The 17394-nt window shown below is 61.8% G+C and overlaps 2 protein-coding genes across 2 annotated transcripts; both read left to right on the top strand.

Annotated features, from left to right (window-relative positions):
• Positions 1 to 1270: 1270 nt before the first annotated feature.
• CERS1 (ceramide synthase 1) lies at positions 1271 to 12343 on the top strand (the record flags this gene model as incomplete). The annotated part of the gene is made up of 7 exons (XM_084276418.1): positions 1271 to 1492; positions 9017 to 9176; positions 9668 to 9848; positions 10117 to 10278; positions 11116 to 11263; positions 11812 to 11960; positions 12301 to 12343. The coding sequence occupies 7 exons, from the start codon at positions 1271 to 1273 to the stop codon at positions 12341 to 12343; spliced, it is 1065 nt and encodes a 354-aa protein (XP_084132544.1).
• A 1700-nt stretch (positions 12344 to 14043) lies between these two features.
• On the top strand, positions 14044 to 16412 carry GDF1 (growth differentiation factor 1). Its single transcript, XM_084276278.1, has 2 exons — positions 14044 to 14498; positions 15432 to 16412. The coding sequence occupies exons 1-2, from the start codon at positions 14219 to 14221 to the stop codon at positions 16268 to 16270; spliced, it is 1119 nt and encodes a 372-aa protein (XP_084132404.1). The 5' UTR covers positions 14044 to 14218; the 3' UTR covers positions 16271 to 16412.
• The last annotated feature ends 982 nt before the right edge of the window (positions 16413 to 17394 follow it).

Raw genomic sequence — 17394 nt, forward strand, 5'->3', positions numbered from 1 at the left:
CCCAAACCCCCCTGTGCTGCCCCAGCGCCTCTGGCCTGAGGCTCCCCATGCTTTGCCCTGAGACAATCTACGAGACTTTTCACCTTAAACTGCTGCTGCTCCTCACAAGCCAAATGCCTGATGATGGTCTGTGTGTGACTCTGGGTGTATGGGAGTGAATTTTAAGTGGGTACATCATGAGATCTCCCTGACCCAGCAGCCTTCTGGGGGAGGAATCCGTCAGGGGTGACCTTTGGGAGTGTGTGGTTGCATTTTTCAGGTGCATCCTGTTATTACATGGAGAAGAGGAGGCTGAGGGGAGACCTTATCATTGCCTACACCTGATGGGAGGGGGTGGGGAGGTGGGGGGTTGGTCCCTTCGCCCGATCAGCAGGTGATGGGATGAGGGGAATGGGCTCCAGCTGTGCCAGGGCAGGGTCAGACCCCACATTGGGAGCAAGTTCTTTCCCAAAAGGGTCGTCAGGTGCTGGAACAGGCTGCCCAGGGTGGGGGCAGAGTCACCCATGCAGGGTGTGTTTAGGAGATGGGCACATGGGGTGCTCAGGGATGTGGGTCAGCAGAGGACAGGTGATCCTGGGATTCCAGAGTTGCCTTAACAGCACCAGGTGAGGGGGTTTGGGTGTCGGTGGTGGGGTGGAAGCACCTGGCTGTGCTGAAATGCTCCGTGAGGAAGAGGGAGGGAGGATCCTCTGCTCCTTGGAGGTGTTGAGAGGCCGGGGAAACGGTTCTCAAAGGGGAAGGAAAAGCCCCAGGGGTGAGTTTTGAACGGGGGGGGGAGAGGTGAGGGGTCTGTGCGGTGGGACAAGGGGCCCGGGTCGCCGTGGGTCCCATCCAGCCCCCGGGGGCGCACCGGGCGGCCCCCGCGCTCTCCCACCGAGACGTTGGCGTTTGTCTCCGGTTCTCCCCACGGTTCGAGGCGGCCGCCGCGTTACCGGGCGGTTCTGCCTAAGAAACTCCACCGCAACTTAACACGGCGGCTCCGGGGGCCGATTAACGGGACCCCCAACGAACCCCCCCAACCACCACCACCCCCACTCCTCCCCGGGCGCGCCGCCCCGGTCCCGGCGGGGTCCGCAGCCTCTTCCAGCCGCAGCGAAGGGGCCGGCCCGTACGGACGGTGGGGGCGGCTCTTAGCGCCCGGTAACGGCGGGGAGGGGAGACGAGACACCAGCCCCCCCCCCTCCAGTCCCGCCCCGCCCGGAGCCTGCGCGGAGCCGGCGGGCAGCGCCGGGCCATGGGCGGGCAGCGGTGAGCGCCGGGCGGGAGCGCCATGCCGGCTCCCGAGCCCATGCCCGGCTACGGGCAGCTGCTGCGCCGCGGCTACGGCAGCTTTGCCGGGGCCGTGCGGGGCTGCGGGGACTGCGGCTGGGAGCTGGCGTGGCGGACCTGGGCCGAGAACGCGTTCCTGGGCTGGGGAGAGGTGCTGCTCTGCGGGCTCTGCGCCCTGGCGTGGACCGCGCTGCGCCGCGCCGCCGCCCGCCGCCTCTTTCGGGTCAGTCCCTTGGGATGCGGGGGGGGGAGTGGGGTGCGGGATGGGGGTGCCCGTTGCGTGGGGAAGCGGGTGGGGGGGATGGGGGGGTCGTCCGGCTCCATCCGGGCGCCGCGTCCCGCGTAGCGCGGTGTGTGCGGGAAGGCGCCTTCTCCGGGGGAGGAGGGGGGCGAGAGGTCCCCATCCTTCATCCCGGGGGACCGAGCATCCTGCAGCGCGGGAGAGCGCTGCCCCCATCCCGCCCTTCCACCCCCCCCCTCCGGTATCCGCTCAGCCGCATCCCCGGAGCCCCGGGGGGGGGGGGTATTTCTTGCGCGGGGGGAGGACAGGACCCGCATTTCCGCGCGTCATCTGCCGTGTGCGTGGAAAATGCCTTTCTGCCTTTGCTGCTGCCGTACTGCGGTGCCGCGCTGACCTTCTCCCGTGCGGGGGATGCAGCGGTGCGGGCAGCCCACCCTCGCGGCCCCCAACGCGTTTGCTGGTCCTTGTGTCCCCCCCTCCCATGCAGTACCCTGCGAGGGGCAGGATGAGCAGTTCATCCCTTGGAGGGAAGATGGGCTCTGTTTAATTCCTCGCTGTGAAAAGCCTGTGTAAGGACAGATCTCCCTTCCCTTCCCCTTCCCTTCCCCTGGTCCCAGCTGAAGCTGCTTTCCTGGAGAGATGCTCTGCTCGGCAGTTACCCGGCCTCCAGAGGCAGCAGCCGGGCAGGTGCAGTGGTTTGGCTCGGGCTCAGGCCTCAGCTCTCCCAGGGCGACCCTTCTCCCCCCTCCCCACCAGTACGGCGGCACAAGGCCCGTGTAGCTGCACGTGGGTCTCTGCGGCCCCGTGGGACAGGCCTGGCTTCCTTCAGAGGCTGAAAGCAGCTCCCTTGCGTCCCGAAATCAGTCAATCAGGCTGTCAGGAGCCACTGCTGTCCCCTCTGCCCCATCCACTGCCCAGCCTGCCTTTGCTTCTCTGGTAACGTGAGGTGCATCTTGACCTTGTGCAAGGTTCCAGTCCGAGTCCTCTGGACTTGTTTGAAGCTGCTAAAGTGGCACGGAGATGAGACAACGTGCTGGCTCCTTATGCAGGGCTGGATTCTCCTTGTTACCTGTACCCTCGTCTGCCTGTGGCTACTGCTGGGCAGCACAGGGCTCCTGGGACCAGTGGGACTGGGTTGAAGGAGGCTGGAGGTCTGTCCTAACGAACTGGGGCTCGTTCCCTTTGTGCTCTGGTTCCCCCGTGCATGAGGCCGCTGTGACAGAGTGAGTGGTGATCAGAGAGTGGAGAAGAAGCTCCTGGTGCTGTGGGGTGGGCTCGGTGCCCGCAGAGGATGCTCAGCAGCTGCTACGAGTGCAGAGGTGCCATTCCCCTGGAGAAATGGGTCACACTTGTAACTGCAGAAGGGGGGGGTGTTGATCAGAGCCAGTTCGTGTGGCTGCATCTGCATGTGTTCTGGTGATGAGATGCTGAGGGAAATTGTGATAGCATCAGTTTTCTTCCAGCAGAGAGGCAGTGAGGGGCAGTGGGGGGGGGGGGGCAGCTCTCCCTGTGTGTGTATTTCTAAAGGCTCTGAGGCTTTTCTTTCTTTATTCTGCTCAACTTGCTGTTAGGAAAGCTGAAGGTTGTGGCTTCCTTCTGAAACCTCTGGCAGTGTATAAGAACTCAGTTTGTATTGCGGGGCCCTGTTTAACCCTGGGAGGAAACTCTGCTTCCCCAGCAGACACCAAGAGCACCCGTCCTCATTCTGAGCCTGTGCTCCCTGTGAGAACCGAAACGTTGCTGGTTATAAAACCAACTCCTCTGGCTGTCCGGGGATGCTGCCTTCCTGGAGCTATTTATAAATAATAGATCTTGCTGCTTGGGTTGTGATTCTCTGCATCTGAGGAGGAAGTGACTCTCACCACAAAACCGTGATGCTTGCAGCAGGGAGTGCACCTTACAGCTCTGGCCATGACCTCCTCTGAGAAAGGAGCGTGTGAGAAGCCCTAAAACATCTTCCTGTGCTGGCTGCCTGGCCCTGGTTTGATGCTGTGAGGGCAGGAGCCCCTCTGCTCTGGAGCTGGGCTGGTTCTGCCCAGAGAGAAGAAGGCTGCTTCTGGGGAGAGCTCCAAGCCCCTTCCTATCCCTTGAGGGGTTCCAGGAGAGCTGGAGAGGGGCTGGTGCCCAGGGCAGGTAGGGCCAGACCCAGGGGAACGACCTTCAGCTGCAGGAGGGGGATGGAGAGGGGAAGGGGGACACTGGGGGTCTGAGGGTGCTGCCCACCCACACCGGGCTGGGGTCTGTGATGGTTCTGTGGGGTTTATCAGTGGGATAGAAAGAATGGAGGAAGCAGCTTTGTTCTCTTCTAGAACCACAGCAACATCTTTGCCACCAGAGGTGTCGGTTGGGCCAGGGAAGTGGTAGGGCGTGTGATGAGAGGGGGTTTGGCTGGGGTTTGAGAGCCCAGACTCCCACCTGTTACAGGTGCCAGCGCACTAGACCCAGTTTTCCCATCATCCTCAGACCAGGGATGATTTTTGGCCCTTTGCCTGTTCTTCACAGCATCCCCTCTTGGTGCCAATGCAGAGAGGAGTCATTCTGGCAAGGGAAAGGTCCCAGTTAGCTGAGTGGATGGGGACTGCTAAGTAGGGAAGGATCCCCAAAGTCAAATATCCTGGGAGCACGAGCATCCCTGGAAAGCCCTGAGGGACCTCTCCTTCCTCTCCGGGGTCTCTGCTCCTTGTCCTGCTCGTTTCTGAGTGCTCAGATTTGAATGCTCCCCAGGGAGGGTCTGTATGTGCTCGCTGGACCCACAGACCCCCTTCAGAAATGAAGACTGGGCCGGTTCTAGCCCAGGGTCCCCATCCCTAGAAGCCCCCTTGGTTTGGGTCCCCACTGGTGTCTGGAAGCCACCGTCCTTGGGGCGTCCCCTGCGTGGGAAGCGGCTGCAGCTGATTAAAAAGCAGCAGCTCCGTGTTAGCGAAACGTCCTGGAGAGCGGCTGAGCCCGGCGGTGCCGAGGCTGAGAGCCATGGAACCAGACCAGCTCTGCCTGGGAATGGCCTGCTGAAGGAAGAGCCAGAGCTCAGAGAGCCCGTGCCAGTGGCCTCCTTTCCCAGGCAGGGCTTGGTGCAGGGGATTTGGATAGATCAAACTAACTGGATTCACGTGGAAGGTGATGCAGAACAGCCCTGAGGTACCCTGAGCCGCTGGCACTGCTGGGACTCCAGGCCCCAAAGTCACCTGTTGAGTCCATAAACAAGCACAAGAGTGTAAAAGCTGCCCCTGAACTGGTGATGTTGGCTGGGCATCACCTCCAGCTGCCATGGCTGCTGCAGTGGGTAATGGCTTTACTGTCCCAGTTGGCTCGCTGGGTTAGTGGCAGCAAAATCTGAGAGGTGTTAGAGCATCCCCCATGGGGAGTGGTGTGTGCACTGGGACACGTGCCCTGGAGAGTGGGGCTGCTGGGAGAGCGATATGGCAGAGCCATGGGAGGATGTGGGAGCTGCAGAGCAAAGGCTCTCGTCATCCCACTGGGTGATACATGAAACTTCTCTCCAAGAATCATCACCAAGGCTGGTTCCCCTGAGCCCTTGGCTGGGTGTGTGACTTGAGGAGGGTCTGTGTGTGGGAAATGACCCCCATCCCCAAAACCCACTGTGATTCTTGCTGAGAGCAGAGGATGGTGACCGAGCCCGGGGTGTGGGAAGGCTTTGCCATGGCCCCATCTCATCCCCCTGTGCTCTGCCTGCTGCTCCCAGCGCTGGAGTGGGGGAACCCACAACAATGGGGCTTTTCTTCACCCCTGGGCTGAAGCTGCACAGCCACATCCCAGAGCGGGGGCTGCTCCCCCTGTGCTGCTGCGTCAGCGGCCGGGCAGGATGAGGTTATTCAGGCCCAGCACCCCTGGGCAGCGGTGTCCTGTCTCCAAAGAGCCTCTTCTCTTGCTTCTCTCTCTTTGGGGCAAGTTTTGCTGCTTGTGGAGGGAAGAAATAACGTCTGTGGGGTTGTTGCTGTGGTTACGGGGTCGTTTTTCTGTGTGTTTATGTGGAAAGTGCTGCCCAGAGCCTCACGCAGCTTCACGGTGTCTCTGCTGCTGTGTGGGCAGGGAAACTGAGGCACAGAGCAGCTGTGGGGTGTAGGGATGGAGCAGTGAGAGCTGGAGCAATTCGTGCTGCGCTCACTTCATTCCCCTTTCCCAAAGGCTGGTGCCTTTGGGTCCCCAGGCTATGGGATGCTCGTTCCTTTGGGTTTAGAGAACAGTGACGTTTTCCTGGGCCTCCCCCTCTGCAGCTCCCTGCCCTGGCAGGGTGGCAGCTGGTCTGGGGGCATCGCCCAGGCTGGGCACAGAGGGGATGTTGTCCCTCAGGGTGGGAAGGGCATCATAGCTCTGCGATGCAGTGTGCTGGGCTGTGGGGAAGGGACAGTGGCTGCTGGTTGTGGCTAGGTTTTGAATTGGAGCTCTGCTTGCTCATCATCATCCTCATCCTCACCCACACCGAGTCAAAGCGATGTGAAGCTGCCAGTTCCCTGGGCTGAGGGTGATTTGTCCCTTTGTGTTCCTCTGGGGAACTGGCTGTGCTCAGGAGCCAGACAGGCACAGTTGGGATTCGGCCAGACCCCTGTCTCCAGGCTGGGGAGGTGATGGGGAAGGGGGGTCTGGGGGATACAGTTCCTCCCTAACAAACCCCAATTCACCACCCACCACTGCCAAGGTGCTGGGAGGACCCGTGTCCTGTGGCTGCAGGTTTAGGGGGACCGGCTGCTGTGCTCAGGAGGCTGTTGGAAGGCAGAGAGCTTTCTGCCATGGGCAGTTTCTGATACCTCAGCAGAGCTGTGGGCAGCAGCAGTTCCCATTCAGTTTCTCTTCCAGCCCCAAACCACCCTTGCTGGGTGCTCTCTCTCACCCACTGCCTCCCTCCTTCCCTCCCCCTGCCCCGGGTGCTGCGGGGGATCAGTCACGTCCCTCACCCTGCTCAGCGCTACCCGTGAATCAGAAAGTGCCTGTGAGGGTCTGCGTGGGGGTGAGGAGGAGGAGGAGGGAGGAAGAGCCGCTCGCCCTTTAAGCAGAGCCCGTTACATCACTTGCCAGGAGCCTTGGGCTCTTTCAGCCCCAGCCAGATCCGCTGTTCTCACGCAGCACCCGTCACCCTTAGCAACAGGCATCTCTGCACTGTTGCCATGGGAACGGCAGCAGGGTAATGGGAGGACAGCCCCCACCTTGCGCATCCCCCACCCCGGGGGGAGGGCAGATGTGACCCGTGGGCTGCTCTGCGCTTCCCAGTCAGTGGCTCAGGCTTTGGTGGGACCTTTCTGGGGATGTTCAGTTGTCTCCTGTTTCCCTGTGTGCGTCGGGGCTCTGGGAGATGCTGGGATGCTCCAGGACCAGCTCCCATCCCAGACTGGGCAGGGCACAGCTGGAGGTGCCCCGTGGCTGCTCAAGGGAGGAGGAGGGCTCTCTCCTGAGCTCGTCCCAAGCCGTGTATCAGCGAGGGCTGAAACCTCACCCAGCATTAAGCCAGAGCAGGGAACCCAGCCCTGGGCTTGGCTTTTGCTCCAGCCTCAGAGCTGCGGGTCTCTGTAGTGGGTGTCTGCCCTTGACAGGTCCTTGTCATCATCCTGGCCTCCTACCCAGGGAGGGAAACAACCTTCATCCTTCGCACGTGGGGAGCAGAGGCGTGGGGAAGTGATGGGGATTTGAGGCTGAGCTCAAGCACCCTAAAGCCAGCAGGGTGCTGAGCTCCCTGCCCCGTGCCTGCGCTGCCCTGGATGGAGACACAAATAATTGATGCTTTCTGGGCTCAGGACTTGCTGTCTCTGCATTATTTATTCACCCTTCGAGCTTCCTCCTCTCTTCCCTCCCTCTGGAAGGAGCCCTGGCAGCCGCGCTCCCGCGCCGGGCGAGGGCGGCCACGCTCTGCGTGCGAGATGTGTGGGGGTGGCTGGGGCCAGGGTGGGGATGGGGATGGTGAGGGGGGGGATGACACAGACAACTTGGCAGAGCTTTGGTGGGGCTGCTCCTTTCTTCCAGGTCCCACCAGCCCTGGGAAACTCAGAGCTCAGCACAGAGCTCTCTAAGGCTGGGGGACAGTGCTGGGAGCAGCGGGCTCCTTCGCAAGCGCCATGGAGAGGGGCCCAAGCCAGCGCAGCCGCTGCCGGGGGGACAGCTGGGGCCTTAATATAGCCCCGAGCTCGGGGGGCCGCGGCAGCTGCACAGAGTGCTGACCTGGGGCAGGGTACGGTTACTCTGCAGGCATTTTGTTTTCATCCCCAGCTTATCTGCTGTCTCCCTGGGGAGCTCTCAGCCGGGAGCCTGGGGGGGTGTTATCTGTGTTTTGTGCAGCGCTGGTTCCCTCTGGACCTTGAGCAACACTCCCCTGTGCTGGCTGCTCCCCCGCTGCTGCGAGCTGCGGCGCTTCCCTGAGCTGATGCGGCTCTGTGATGAGAAGCAGGAGTGGTGCCTGGTGTAGCTCAGCTGCCACGGAGAGAAAACATCCAGGGAACATCCCTGCCCAGAGCCTGGCTGAGCTGAGGGCATGCCCAGCACCGCCTGCTCCCTGGCATGCAGTCTGGGATGCAGGGTGCCATCACCTGCCCTGTTGCATTCCTGGGGAGCTGAGGCTGCTCCTCGCTGGGGCTTTGCTTGACCATCATCTCCAGGTTGTCCCCAGTGACTCGGCTCGCTCGCTGCCCCACACGTGTGGGGTGAGCAGGGTGCTTGGTACACGTCATCCCGGGGTGAGAAGGTTTCGTTCTGATTAGTGCACACAGATGGGACGGCCTGTTCCCCCTTCCCTCGCCTTGGCCATATTTGGGGAGGCTTTGCCTCCTGCTGCTTCGCCCTGACTGATGGGGGGGGGCTGCAAACCGCGGCGGGGTGTGTGTGTGTGTGTGGAGGAACCAGCAGCGTTTCAGCACTGGTCAGCTAAAAAAGCTGCTGGGAAAGTGGGGGAGCACGGGGAGGGGGCGTGAGAGAGCAAGAGGATCCAGTGCCTCAGCCTTTGCTGGCGTGTTGCCTGCAAACCTGCGCCCCCCAGCTCTGGATGCACACGTGAGGGGGGGGGGGGGCGGGGGGGTGTTGGGTCATGCTGGTCAGGTTGAGCCCCAAAAGCACATCTGCTGCGTGTTCAGGGCACCGTGAGGCTGTGGCTTCCTCAGTTGAGAGGCTCTTTTCCGGGTGCCGCATGGTCCAAGTGCTGCTCAGCTTCCTCTGGTGCCGACAGGGCCCCAGGGCTGTTGTTATTTATCTGTTGTTGAGTCTGCTCTGTGAGAGCTGGCTGTGGGCAGCCCTGGGTGATGGAGCGGTGCCCAGCGCCTGGGATGCGTGCCGTAGGCTCCTGCTCCCTCTGTGAGCTGAGCAGAGGGATCTCCAGCCTTGAGTTTTTCCCCATGTCAGGCTCTCCTGCTGTAAAGAAGGGCAGAAACATGGGGTTTATGGCCCTGTCTGGTAGCACACACAGCAGCATGTGGTGCTCGAGGCTCCTGGAGCTTTGCTGGGCCCTGCCCTGGGCTCCCCCATCCTGTCTCTTTGCCCTGTGTGACGTTTCTTCCCCCCTTCTCCTTGCAGCCCTTTGGGGAGTGGTGCAACCTGCAGCCCAAAGATGCTGCCAAGATGCCTGAGAGTGCCTGGAAGCTGCTTTTCTACACGTTGTCCTGGTCGTACGGCATCTACCTGCTCTTCTTCACCGAGTACCCCTTCTTCCATGACCCCCCCTCTGTGTTTTACGGTACAGTGAGGGCCAGGGAGAAGTGGGAATGGGTTGGGATGCCCGGGTCCAGGGGATGGATGGGTTGAACAAGGTGATGGGTGTTGGGGTGAATGAGGGAGAAGGCTGAGCCCCCACATTCCTTCTGGGTGAAGCTGTGGGCACAGGCCAGGCTGTCCCCCCTCATGTCATTAGAGTCACCTCCTGGCTACTGGATCGGCAGGGCTGGGTCCACACAGAGGGGAGTAGGATGGGATGGGAGAGGAGTTCAGCAAGGCTCCTGCCTTAGATCTGGGGAGGGAGTGTGTCTGGTGCCAGAGGCAGGGTTTGGGAGCCAAGAAACCTCTTCCAGCACCTGAGGGGTTTTCAGCAGGAGTGTCCCAGCACGGTGAAGGGCGAGAGCTGCTTGGGGCAGCTCGGGCTGCTGCTCGCTCCTCGCTGGTCCCGCTGCTGTCTCTGGGGCAGAGGCTCGTGGCTGTGGCTTCACCTGGGTGCCTTTTGTCCCACCCCAGACTGGAAGAAGGGGATGGAGGTGCCCACGGACATCGCCATCGCCTACCTGCTGCAGTGCAGCTTCTACGGCCACTCCATCTACGCCACAGCCTACATGGACACGTGGCGCAAGGACTCGGTCGTGATGCTTCTGCACCACGTGGTCACGCTGACCCTCATCGCCTTCTCCTACGCTTTCAGGTGAGCTCCCTGGCTGTCACACTGTCCCTCAGCCCCAGGCTGGCCTTGGGCACTTACACAGCCAAAGCTGCAGCCTCTCCATGCCCATGGGTGTGTAGCTGGTCCCCATCTCCGTGCTACTGCAGCCATCCCAGCGCCCACGAGCCATCGGGCAGTGCTGGGCTGAGCCTGGCTGGATTACTGTGGGGTGGGGGGGATCTGTCTGCTCCCAGCCTGATGGACCCTGGGTACCAACCCCTACCCTGTCCTCATGCCTCTCCCCCCCCAGGTACCACAACGTGGGCATCCTCGTGCTCTTCCTGCACGACGTCAATGACGTGCAGCTGGAGTTCACCAAGCTCAACGTCTACTTCAAGCACCGGGGGGGTGTCTACCATCGTCTCAACGACATCATCTCCAACGTCGGCTGCCTCACCTTCAGCATCAGCTGGTGAGTCTGCCTGCCCAGCTTCCACCCACCCGTGCCAGCTATTGCCCTCCCCCCTCATCCCCTTACCCCCCCCCCCCCCCCGCTGCCCCCCCCAGGGGTTGTGCATGGGAACCAGCCTTGCAGAAGCCTTTGGGAAGAGGTTCCCGCAGAGCCTGACCCCATGCTGGGCTTGGAATCCTTCTGTAGTCACTTCTGTAGTCACTTCGCCGTCTGTCACCACAGAAGTGCCTGTGAAATCTCCCTGCAGCATGACAAATGACCCGGGAGGGGGGGGGAAGGGAGGGAGGGAGGAGCCGTTTCTATTTTCCCACTGGTTTGGTGTTAGGAGCTCCTGAGAGAAGGAAAAAGGGACCTGGGGCTTGTCCCAGATTCCAGCCTTGCAGCTCCTCTTGGGGTGCAGCAGCAGATGGAGGATGGAGATGGGGGATAGGTTGTCACCCCTTGGTCCCTGGGTCTCCTCCTTCCCTCTTCAAGACGGGTGAAGGGTTTTTAGGGCTGAACTGGGGATGTGCAGACCTCAGAGACCTCCCAGCTGCGTTCCCCTCCTGCCCCCCCCCTGCCATCCAGCTGGGACAGCCAGCACTGTGGATCTGCCCCTCTACCCTGAGAAACCCTGTGCTGGTGCCAAGCCCCTTCTGCCCCCAGAAATCCTCCCCCCCTTCAGTACCTGCCCTTCATGGGTCTCTGGGAGGTCCTGTCTGGTAAACCCAAGCCAGATGCCACCATCAGGGACTGGGAGGGGAGCTGGTGAGGGCAGAGGAGGAGGCGATGGGGGAAGCAGAGCTGGGTCTCAGCTCCTGGGGCCATCACACCCACCCTGCCCCTCTGCCCCGGCAGGTTCTGGTTCCGTCTCTACTGGTTCCCGCTCAAGGTGCTCTATGCCACTTGCTACTCCAGCCTCCAGTCGGTCCCTGACATCCCCTTCTACTTCTTCTTCAACGCCCTGCTCCTGGTCCTCACCCTGATGAATATCTACTGGTTTCTGGTGAGCAACCCCCCAGCAGCCTCTCCCCCTCTGCCTGGCCTGGGAGGGGGGATGCAGGGGTGGGAGCACCTTGGGGGTGGCTTGGAGGGGAGGAGAGAAACCCAGGGTGGTGCCAGGGGCTCCACTGTGCCCAAATTCAGATGTCTCCCACCTTGGGGATTTGGGGGAGCGATAGCAGCAGGATGGGCTGGCTGGGACCAGCTGTAGGGGTAAATGCTCCAGCATCCTCAGAAGCTTTGGAGAGGGAGGGGAAGGGTGGATTTGGAGGGCTCCTATCAGCAAGCTCAGCCCTGCACAGAGCTGGGCAGCACCTGAGCTTGTTATCATGTGGGGAGGGAACCAGTTGAGGGTGGTAGCTGAAGTGCTGCTGCCCATCACCACCCAGCACTGACCCCATCCGGGGGTCTGACCACCCCCAAGGGAGCTGCCCTGCCCTTCCTGGGGTGTGGGGCAGCTGAGGAAGGTCCTGCTTAGCAAAGGGGAGCGAGGAGGTGGGGTGGAGTGGCCCTGGGCACCACAGCTGACAGCGTCTCTGCCCCCCTCCCCAGTACATCGTGATGTTCGTGGCCAAGGTGCTGATGGGGCAGATGCAGGAGGTGAACGACGTGCGGGAGTACGACGTGGAGGACAGCAGGAAAACCCCCACAGCCAAGAAGAAAGAGGCTGGACTGCAGCTGCCCAGCGCTCTGAAAGAAGGGTAAGGGGGGCAGGATGTGGGGGTGTGAAGGGAAGGGAGCCTGGCAGAGGGTTCAGTGCTGGGCTGGAAAAGAGGGGAGTACAAACCGCTGCTGTGAGCATCGGGGAGGACTCTGTTCCCCTGCCATGGTGTGTCCACCCACCTCCCCATCCCAGGAACACCCCCCCCAGCCCTTCCCCTGCACAGCACTGGCTCTGCGTGTGAGGCTGGGGAGATGCAGACCCCATGGAGCAGGGGGGCTGAGGGGGCAGATCATGAGCCAGGTCTGACCTCTCAGTAGGGGTCTGTGGAGTCGGGGTGGGCGCTGTGCTCACGGCTGCGCTCTCTCTCTCTCTCACAGGATGCACCTGAAGAATGGACTTGTCAAGGACAAGAGGCTCTGAGGGGAGCGCGGATGCTGCAGCCTGGGCAGCTGGGCTGGATCTGGGGACTGGCCCAGGACCCTGCGCCCGAACCCAGCAGATGGACAGCATGAGGAGATCTCCTTCCCGACACCCTTCATCCCCCTGCCCGGAGCCGGGGAGGAGATGCCACAGACAGGCTGGGGCCTCTCCTGGGGCTGGTCTCTGCCCGGGCTCCACGCGATGCCGGCGCTCTTTCCGTAGCCGCTCCGCGCGGGCTCGGTTGGGAGGCCGGTGGCTGTGCTGGTCCAGGTAGGATTTGGAGCTGGCTTTAGGTCCCCTGGTGTTTCTCCCATCGCTCCGTCCCTCGGCTGCTTTCGGTCGCTCTGTGGTTTCCTCTGTCTGTGGTGTTGGACCCTCCAGCCAGCCCCTCCTCAGCCCTGAAGGCTCCTCTGACCCAGCACGGAACCCTTGAGGGAAGCGTCCTCCCCTCCATCAGCATCGGGTCAGGGGAGCCCAATGACACTGGCACAGAGCTGCCCGTGTGTCGGGAGGCACAGCGCAGTTCCCGGGCCAGTTCCACCTGGAAACCCAGCCCAGGAGCACCTTCCCAGCTCCCTGCCCTGCTGGGTGAGGGCTGGGAGGTTTGATTTGCTTAAAAAGGTGATGTGAGTGTGAGAGTCACCCCAAAAGTCCGTCCTAGCCCTGCTGAGCATCTCTGGACCCTCACCCTGCAGCATCTGCGTGCTCAAGGGAGGAACAAATGGTTTCTGCTCCATGTTGGTTTTCCAGGCAGTGCCGGCCCTGAGCCTCACAGGGTCCCCAGGGTGGGCTGGGAACTCCCATCCCCGGGGCCAAGCCTGTCTCCCAGGGCTGGGACCCGCAGCTCTGTGTGCTCCCTGGGAAGGGAAGCTGCTTCCCAGGGGGCAGGGGGATCCGGGCATTAATTCCAGGCACTGGAGAGGGCGTTACTTGCTGGGTCCATGTTCTGTTTTGTCCTGTTTTGTCTCTTGTACTGACTCAACTCTGGGCTCCTTGTGTGATCTGGGGAACGTTCCTCAGTAAACAGTGTGACTGGGCTGGTGGTCCTGTGCTGTGGCAGGATCTGCCCCCCTCCCCCCTGGCCTGGCAGGGGTCAGGGGGAGTCCTGTGCTTTGGTTCTGTGGCTTTCAAGTGGGGTTTGCAGGAAGGAGGAAACGGTGGGAACTGAGATCCTCAGCCCCTTCCAGCTCCCTGTGAGCAGGGTTGGGGCAGGGAGGGTGTGGGGCCGGGCTGCCAGCAGTGCCCAGCAGCACGTGTGTGGGGTTGTGCTGTGTGTGTGACACCGGCTGTGCTGCCCGCAGTGGGGCTGTGATGGCTGGAGAAGGGCTGCCAAACTGGGGGGCACAGGGCTCCCTCCACCTGGCTGGGACAGGGACCCCCTGCCCTGGGTGGGTGCTGGGTGCTGATGGCTTTTTGTGTCGCTGGGCAGGGGGGTGTTTGTGTGGCAGGGAGATTGGCTGTGCTGAGGGTGATGATGGGCTTAGAGGGAGGTGTCAGATGCTGTGATTTGGGAGGAGGGAGGAAGAGGAGATGCTGATCTCTGTCCCTCCCTGGCTCTGGGTGGGATGGCAACAGCCTTGTATGGGGGAAGAGCCGTCCGTCCATCTGTCCTTTCCTGGCACTGTGGTTGGACCCGGGTGGTGTAGGGATGTGGGGAGCATGTGGGGGCTCAGAGGCAGGAGCTGTCCCGTCCGTCTGTCCTGCAGCCTCCAAGGGTTAAACCTGGTGGACGCTCACACCCTCCGCCCAATCCTGGGAATCCCTCGGTGCTAATTGAGCACTAACGGGATCAAAGGCTCCAATCAGGCAATCAACACCCCCCTGGGCTTCAGGCCCCCAGCCCGGGCCCTTTGTCTGTGGAAGGAGAGAGGAGCAATGTGGCTTCTCCCAGCACACGCCGGGTTTCAGGCTGGCCTTGCCTGGGCTCTCCTCAGCCTGGCCCTGGGCACAGACATCGGTCTGCAGGAGAGATTGCTGTTAAAATCCCTGGGCTTGAGCGCCAAGCCCAGCCCCAAAAGCCCCATCCCGGTGCCGCCCGTGCTCTGGAGGATCTTCCAGAAGAGAAGGACTCTGCCTGCCACAAACCCGGCCGATGGCTGTCGGGTGGAGGAGTTCAACGTCCCTGGGAACATCGTCCGCGTCTTCCCTGACCGAGGTACAGAAACACCCTGGTTTGGGTCCTGCCTTTTGGGAGCCGTTCTGCTCTCTGGAGTTGGGAGATTCTATAGCCCTTCCCTTGAGCATCCTGGTGGAGGCAGGAGAGGCTGGGGGGGCACTGAGCCCCGGTCTGCAGGAGGGAGGGAGGGATCTCTGCTGTAAACTCTGGGTGCTGTAGATAAGTGTGTGTGGGATGAGGGTGTGGAGCTCTGTCAGGCTCCTGGGGTCACCTCCTGCAGCCCAGGGGTGCTGCTGTGATCCCTGGGGCCTGATTTGACCCGGTGGGGTGGTGGGCACAGCACGGGAGGACCAGCACCGAGCTTAGGGTGGGCATGGGGTGCTCAGCCCTTTGGCTGTGTGTTGTATCCCCCCCCCTCCATCCCTTCCCCTTTCTGTCCTCATGCCTCGGGCTCACTGCACAGCACATCCAGCCACTTCAGCTCTCAGTTCTCTGGGAGCTGTTTGGCTTGTTCTTCTTTGGGATTCCAGGTTTCCAATGGAAACCCGGGGCCGCAGTGTAGGGGTTCCTAAGGTGCTGAAGGCATCAGCTGCTATTTCCCCTCCTTCCCCCCAAAGCCTGTCCCAAACGACCGGCACCCACAACCACTCCCTGTACCAGGGGCAGATGGAGAAAACCCCCTCCCCAAGATGTTAAGTAGAGGAAGAGGAATGGCTGTCGCATCCCGGTGCTGCAGGAGGGAGCCCAGGTTGCTGGTTGTTCCTCCAGCCCTGTCTGAAGGCCGTGCCATCAGCCCGCTGTCAGCTCAAGCCAGGGCCTGTGGCTGTGCTGGGCCGCCGGCCTCCCCCAGCCCCACCTTCGTCTCGCTGCGCAGCAAAGAGAATACCCTTGTACCCTGGGAGTGCTGGGAGGCTGATCCCACTCGGATCAGGGTTTCAACCGCCGCCACCTCTATTTCTCCTTCTTTGTCAGGCCACTTTGTCCATGACAGGCAGCCCCAGCAGCTGCTGTGTCTGCAGAAGCGGCTGTACTTTAATCTCTCCGTGCTGGAGGAGGACGAGCGCCTGACGATGGCTCAGCTGGAGATCAAATTCAGCCACAACTCCTACCACACCTCTGGCCAGGGCCAGGCTTTTGAGCTGAGGCTCTACCAGACCTCCCAGCTTTCTCTACGGGGGATGCCGTCCCGCGAGCGCGGCCGGAAGCTGCTGGTGGAAGGGTCCTTCGCCCAGCTCCACAAGTCTCTGCTCTTCAACCTGAGCGAGGTGGCGAAGGACTGGAGAACCTACAGCAGGAACCTGGGCTTGATCCTGGAGATCTCAGTGAGCGGCAGCAGGGGGGAGGCATCAGGCCTGGGGATGGGAGGGCCACAGGGCCTCTGTGCCAGCATCAACTCCTTCCTGGACACCTCTCTCGTGGTGGTGACCCTCAGCCAGGAGCAGTGCAAGGCTTCCCGGAGCAGGAGAAGTGCTCATTACACCCCTGTCACTCCCAGCAACCTCTGCAAGCCCCGGCGCCTTTACATCAGCTTCAGCGACGTGGGCTGGGAGAACTGGATCATCGCTCCGCAGGGCTACATGGCCAATTACTGCCTGGGCCAGTGTCCCTTTCCACTGACAGCCGAGCTGAACAGCACCAACCACGCCATCCTCCAGACCATGGTGCACTCACTGGACCCTGAGGGGACCCCCCAGCCCTGCTGCGTCCCCGTCAGGCTCTCCCCAATCTCCATCCTCTACTATGACAACAACGACAACGTGGTGCTGCGGCACTACGAGGACATGGTGGTGGATGAGTGTGGCTGCAGGTAGCGGAGCGGCCGGGATCAGTGATGGAATAAATCCCAGTGTGTTAAATCCCCTCTGTGCTGGTGTCCAGGACCTGTGCTGGGGTGAGTGGGGGAGTCGCCCCTGGGGCTGCTGGGGAGGAGGTCTGGCATGGAGGGATCATTGGTGGTGCTGTGAGGGAGGAAGAGGTGGGGGCTCAGGCCCCACCCTGTTGCTTGTGGCCAGCAGCTTAGTATGGGATGATGATCGAGTCTGATGCTGGTTTATTCGGTTCCCCCTGGGCAAAAGCAGCACCAGGCTGTGAATCCCAGTCCCTGTGTGCTTGGCCAAGCAGCTGCTGCCAGTGAGGAACTGGTACAGGAGAGCAGTGGAGGGGGGCTTGAGCTTTTTGGCTGCTTGCTGGGGCTCAGTGCAGAGAGAAGGGGCTTTTTTTGGTGACACAGTGCTGGTGGAGCCCTGCAGTGCTGGGAGGAGGGGCTGGTGTGGCTGCTGTCCTGCTGCAGGCAGATGGATGATGTCCTGGCCTGAGATGTGTCGCTGCGGTGCTGTGACTGACTCCTGTCCATGTTTCTTTCTTCATGGGGGTGCTCAGGCCTGAGCCTCAGTTATTGTGTGTGGGTTACTTGGAGGGGTGGGGGGGCTGCGGCACACGGAGGGGGGGGGGAGCTGTGGCTGGGAGAGGTTGAAGGAGCTTGCGGTGCCCTGACTTGGGGGGCATGGGGGGGGTGTGTGGTGGTGGCAGCTTGGTCCCTCCCAGACTGTGGGGAGGGAGTGGTTCATTTACCTCATTTGCGAAGTGCTGGGGTGGGGAGGAGGGGGTGTCTGTCTGTCCGTGCATCACCAGATGGCAGCCGAGCAGCGGCAGCTCGGTGCAGCCGTCAGGCTGTGGTGTGCTGGGTGCTGCGCTTGTGCAGCGTGGGGACACTTGGGTTGGGGTGTTGGCCGTGTGTTTCCACGTGTTCCTGTCACCAGCCCGAGGGAGCAGTGCTGGGGGGGGCAGGGAGAGCCCAGCGCTGCCCTCTCACTGTCTCCTCTGAGCAGCAGCGACCAGTTGCCCACCCAGGAGCTGCCACCTTCAGCACAGGCAGCTGGGCTGAGCATCTCCACCCCAGGCTGGGCTGAGACCTGCCTGTCCTCCTGCAGCTTTG

This window comes from Gallinula chloropus, assembly GCF_964237585.1.
Source record: "Gallinula chloropus genome assembly, chromosome: 28".
Lineage (NCBI taxonomy): Eukaryota > Metazoa > Chordata > Aves > Gruiformes > Rallidae > Gallinula > Gallinula chloropus.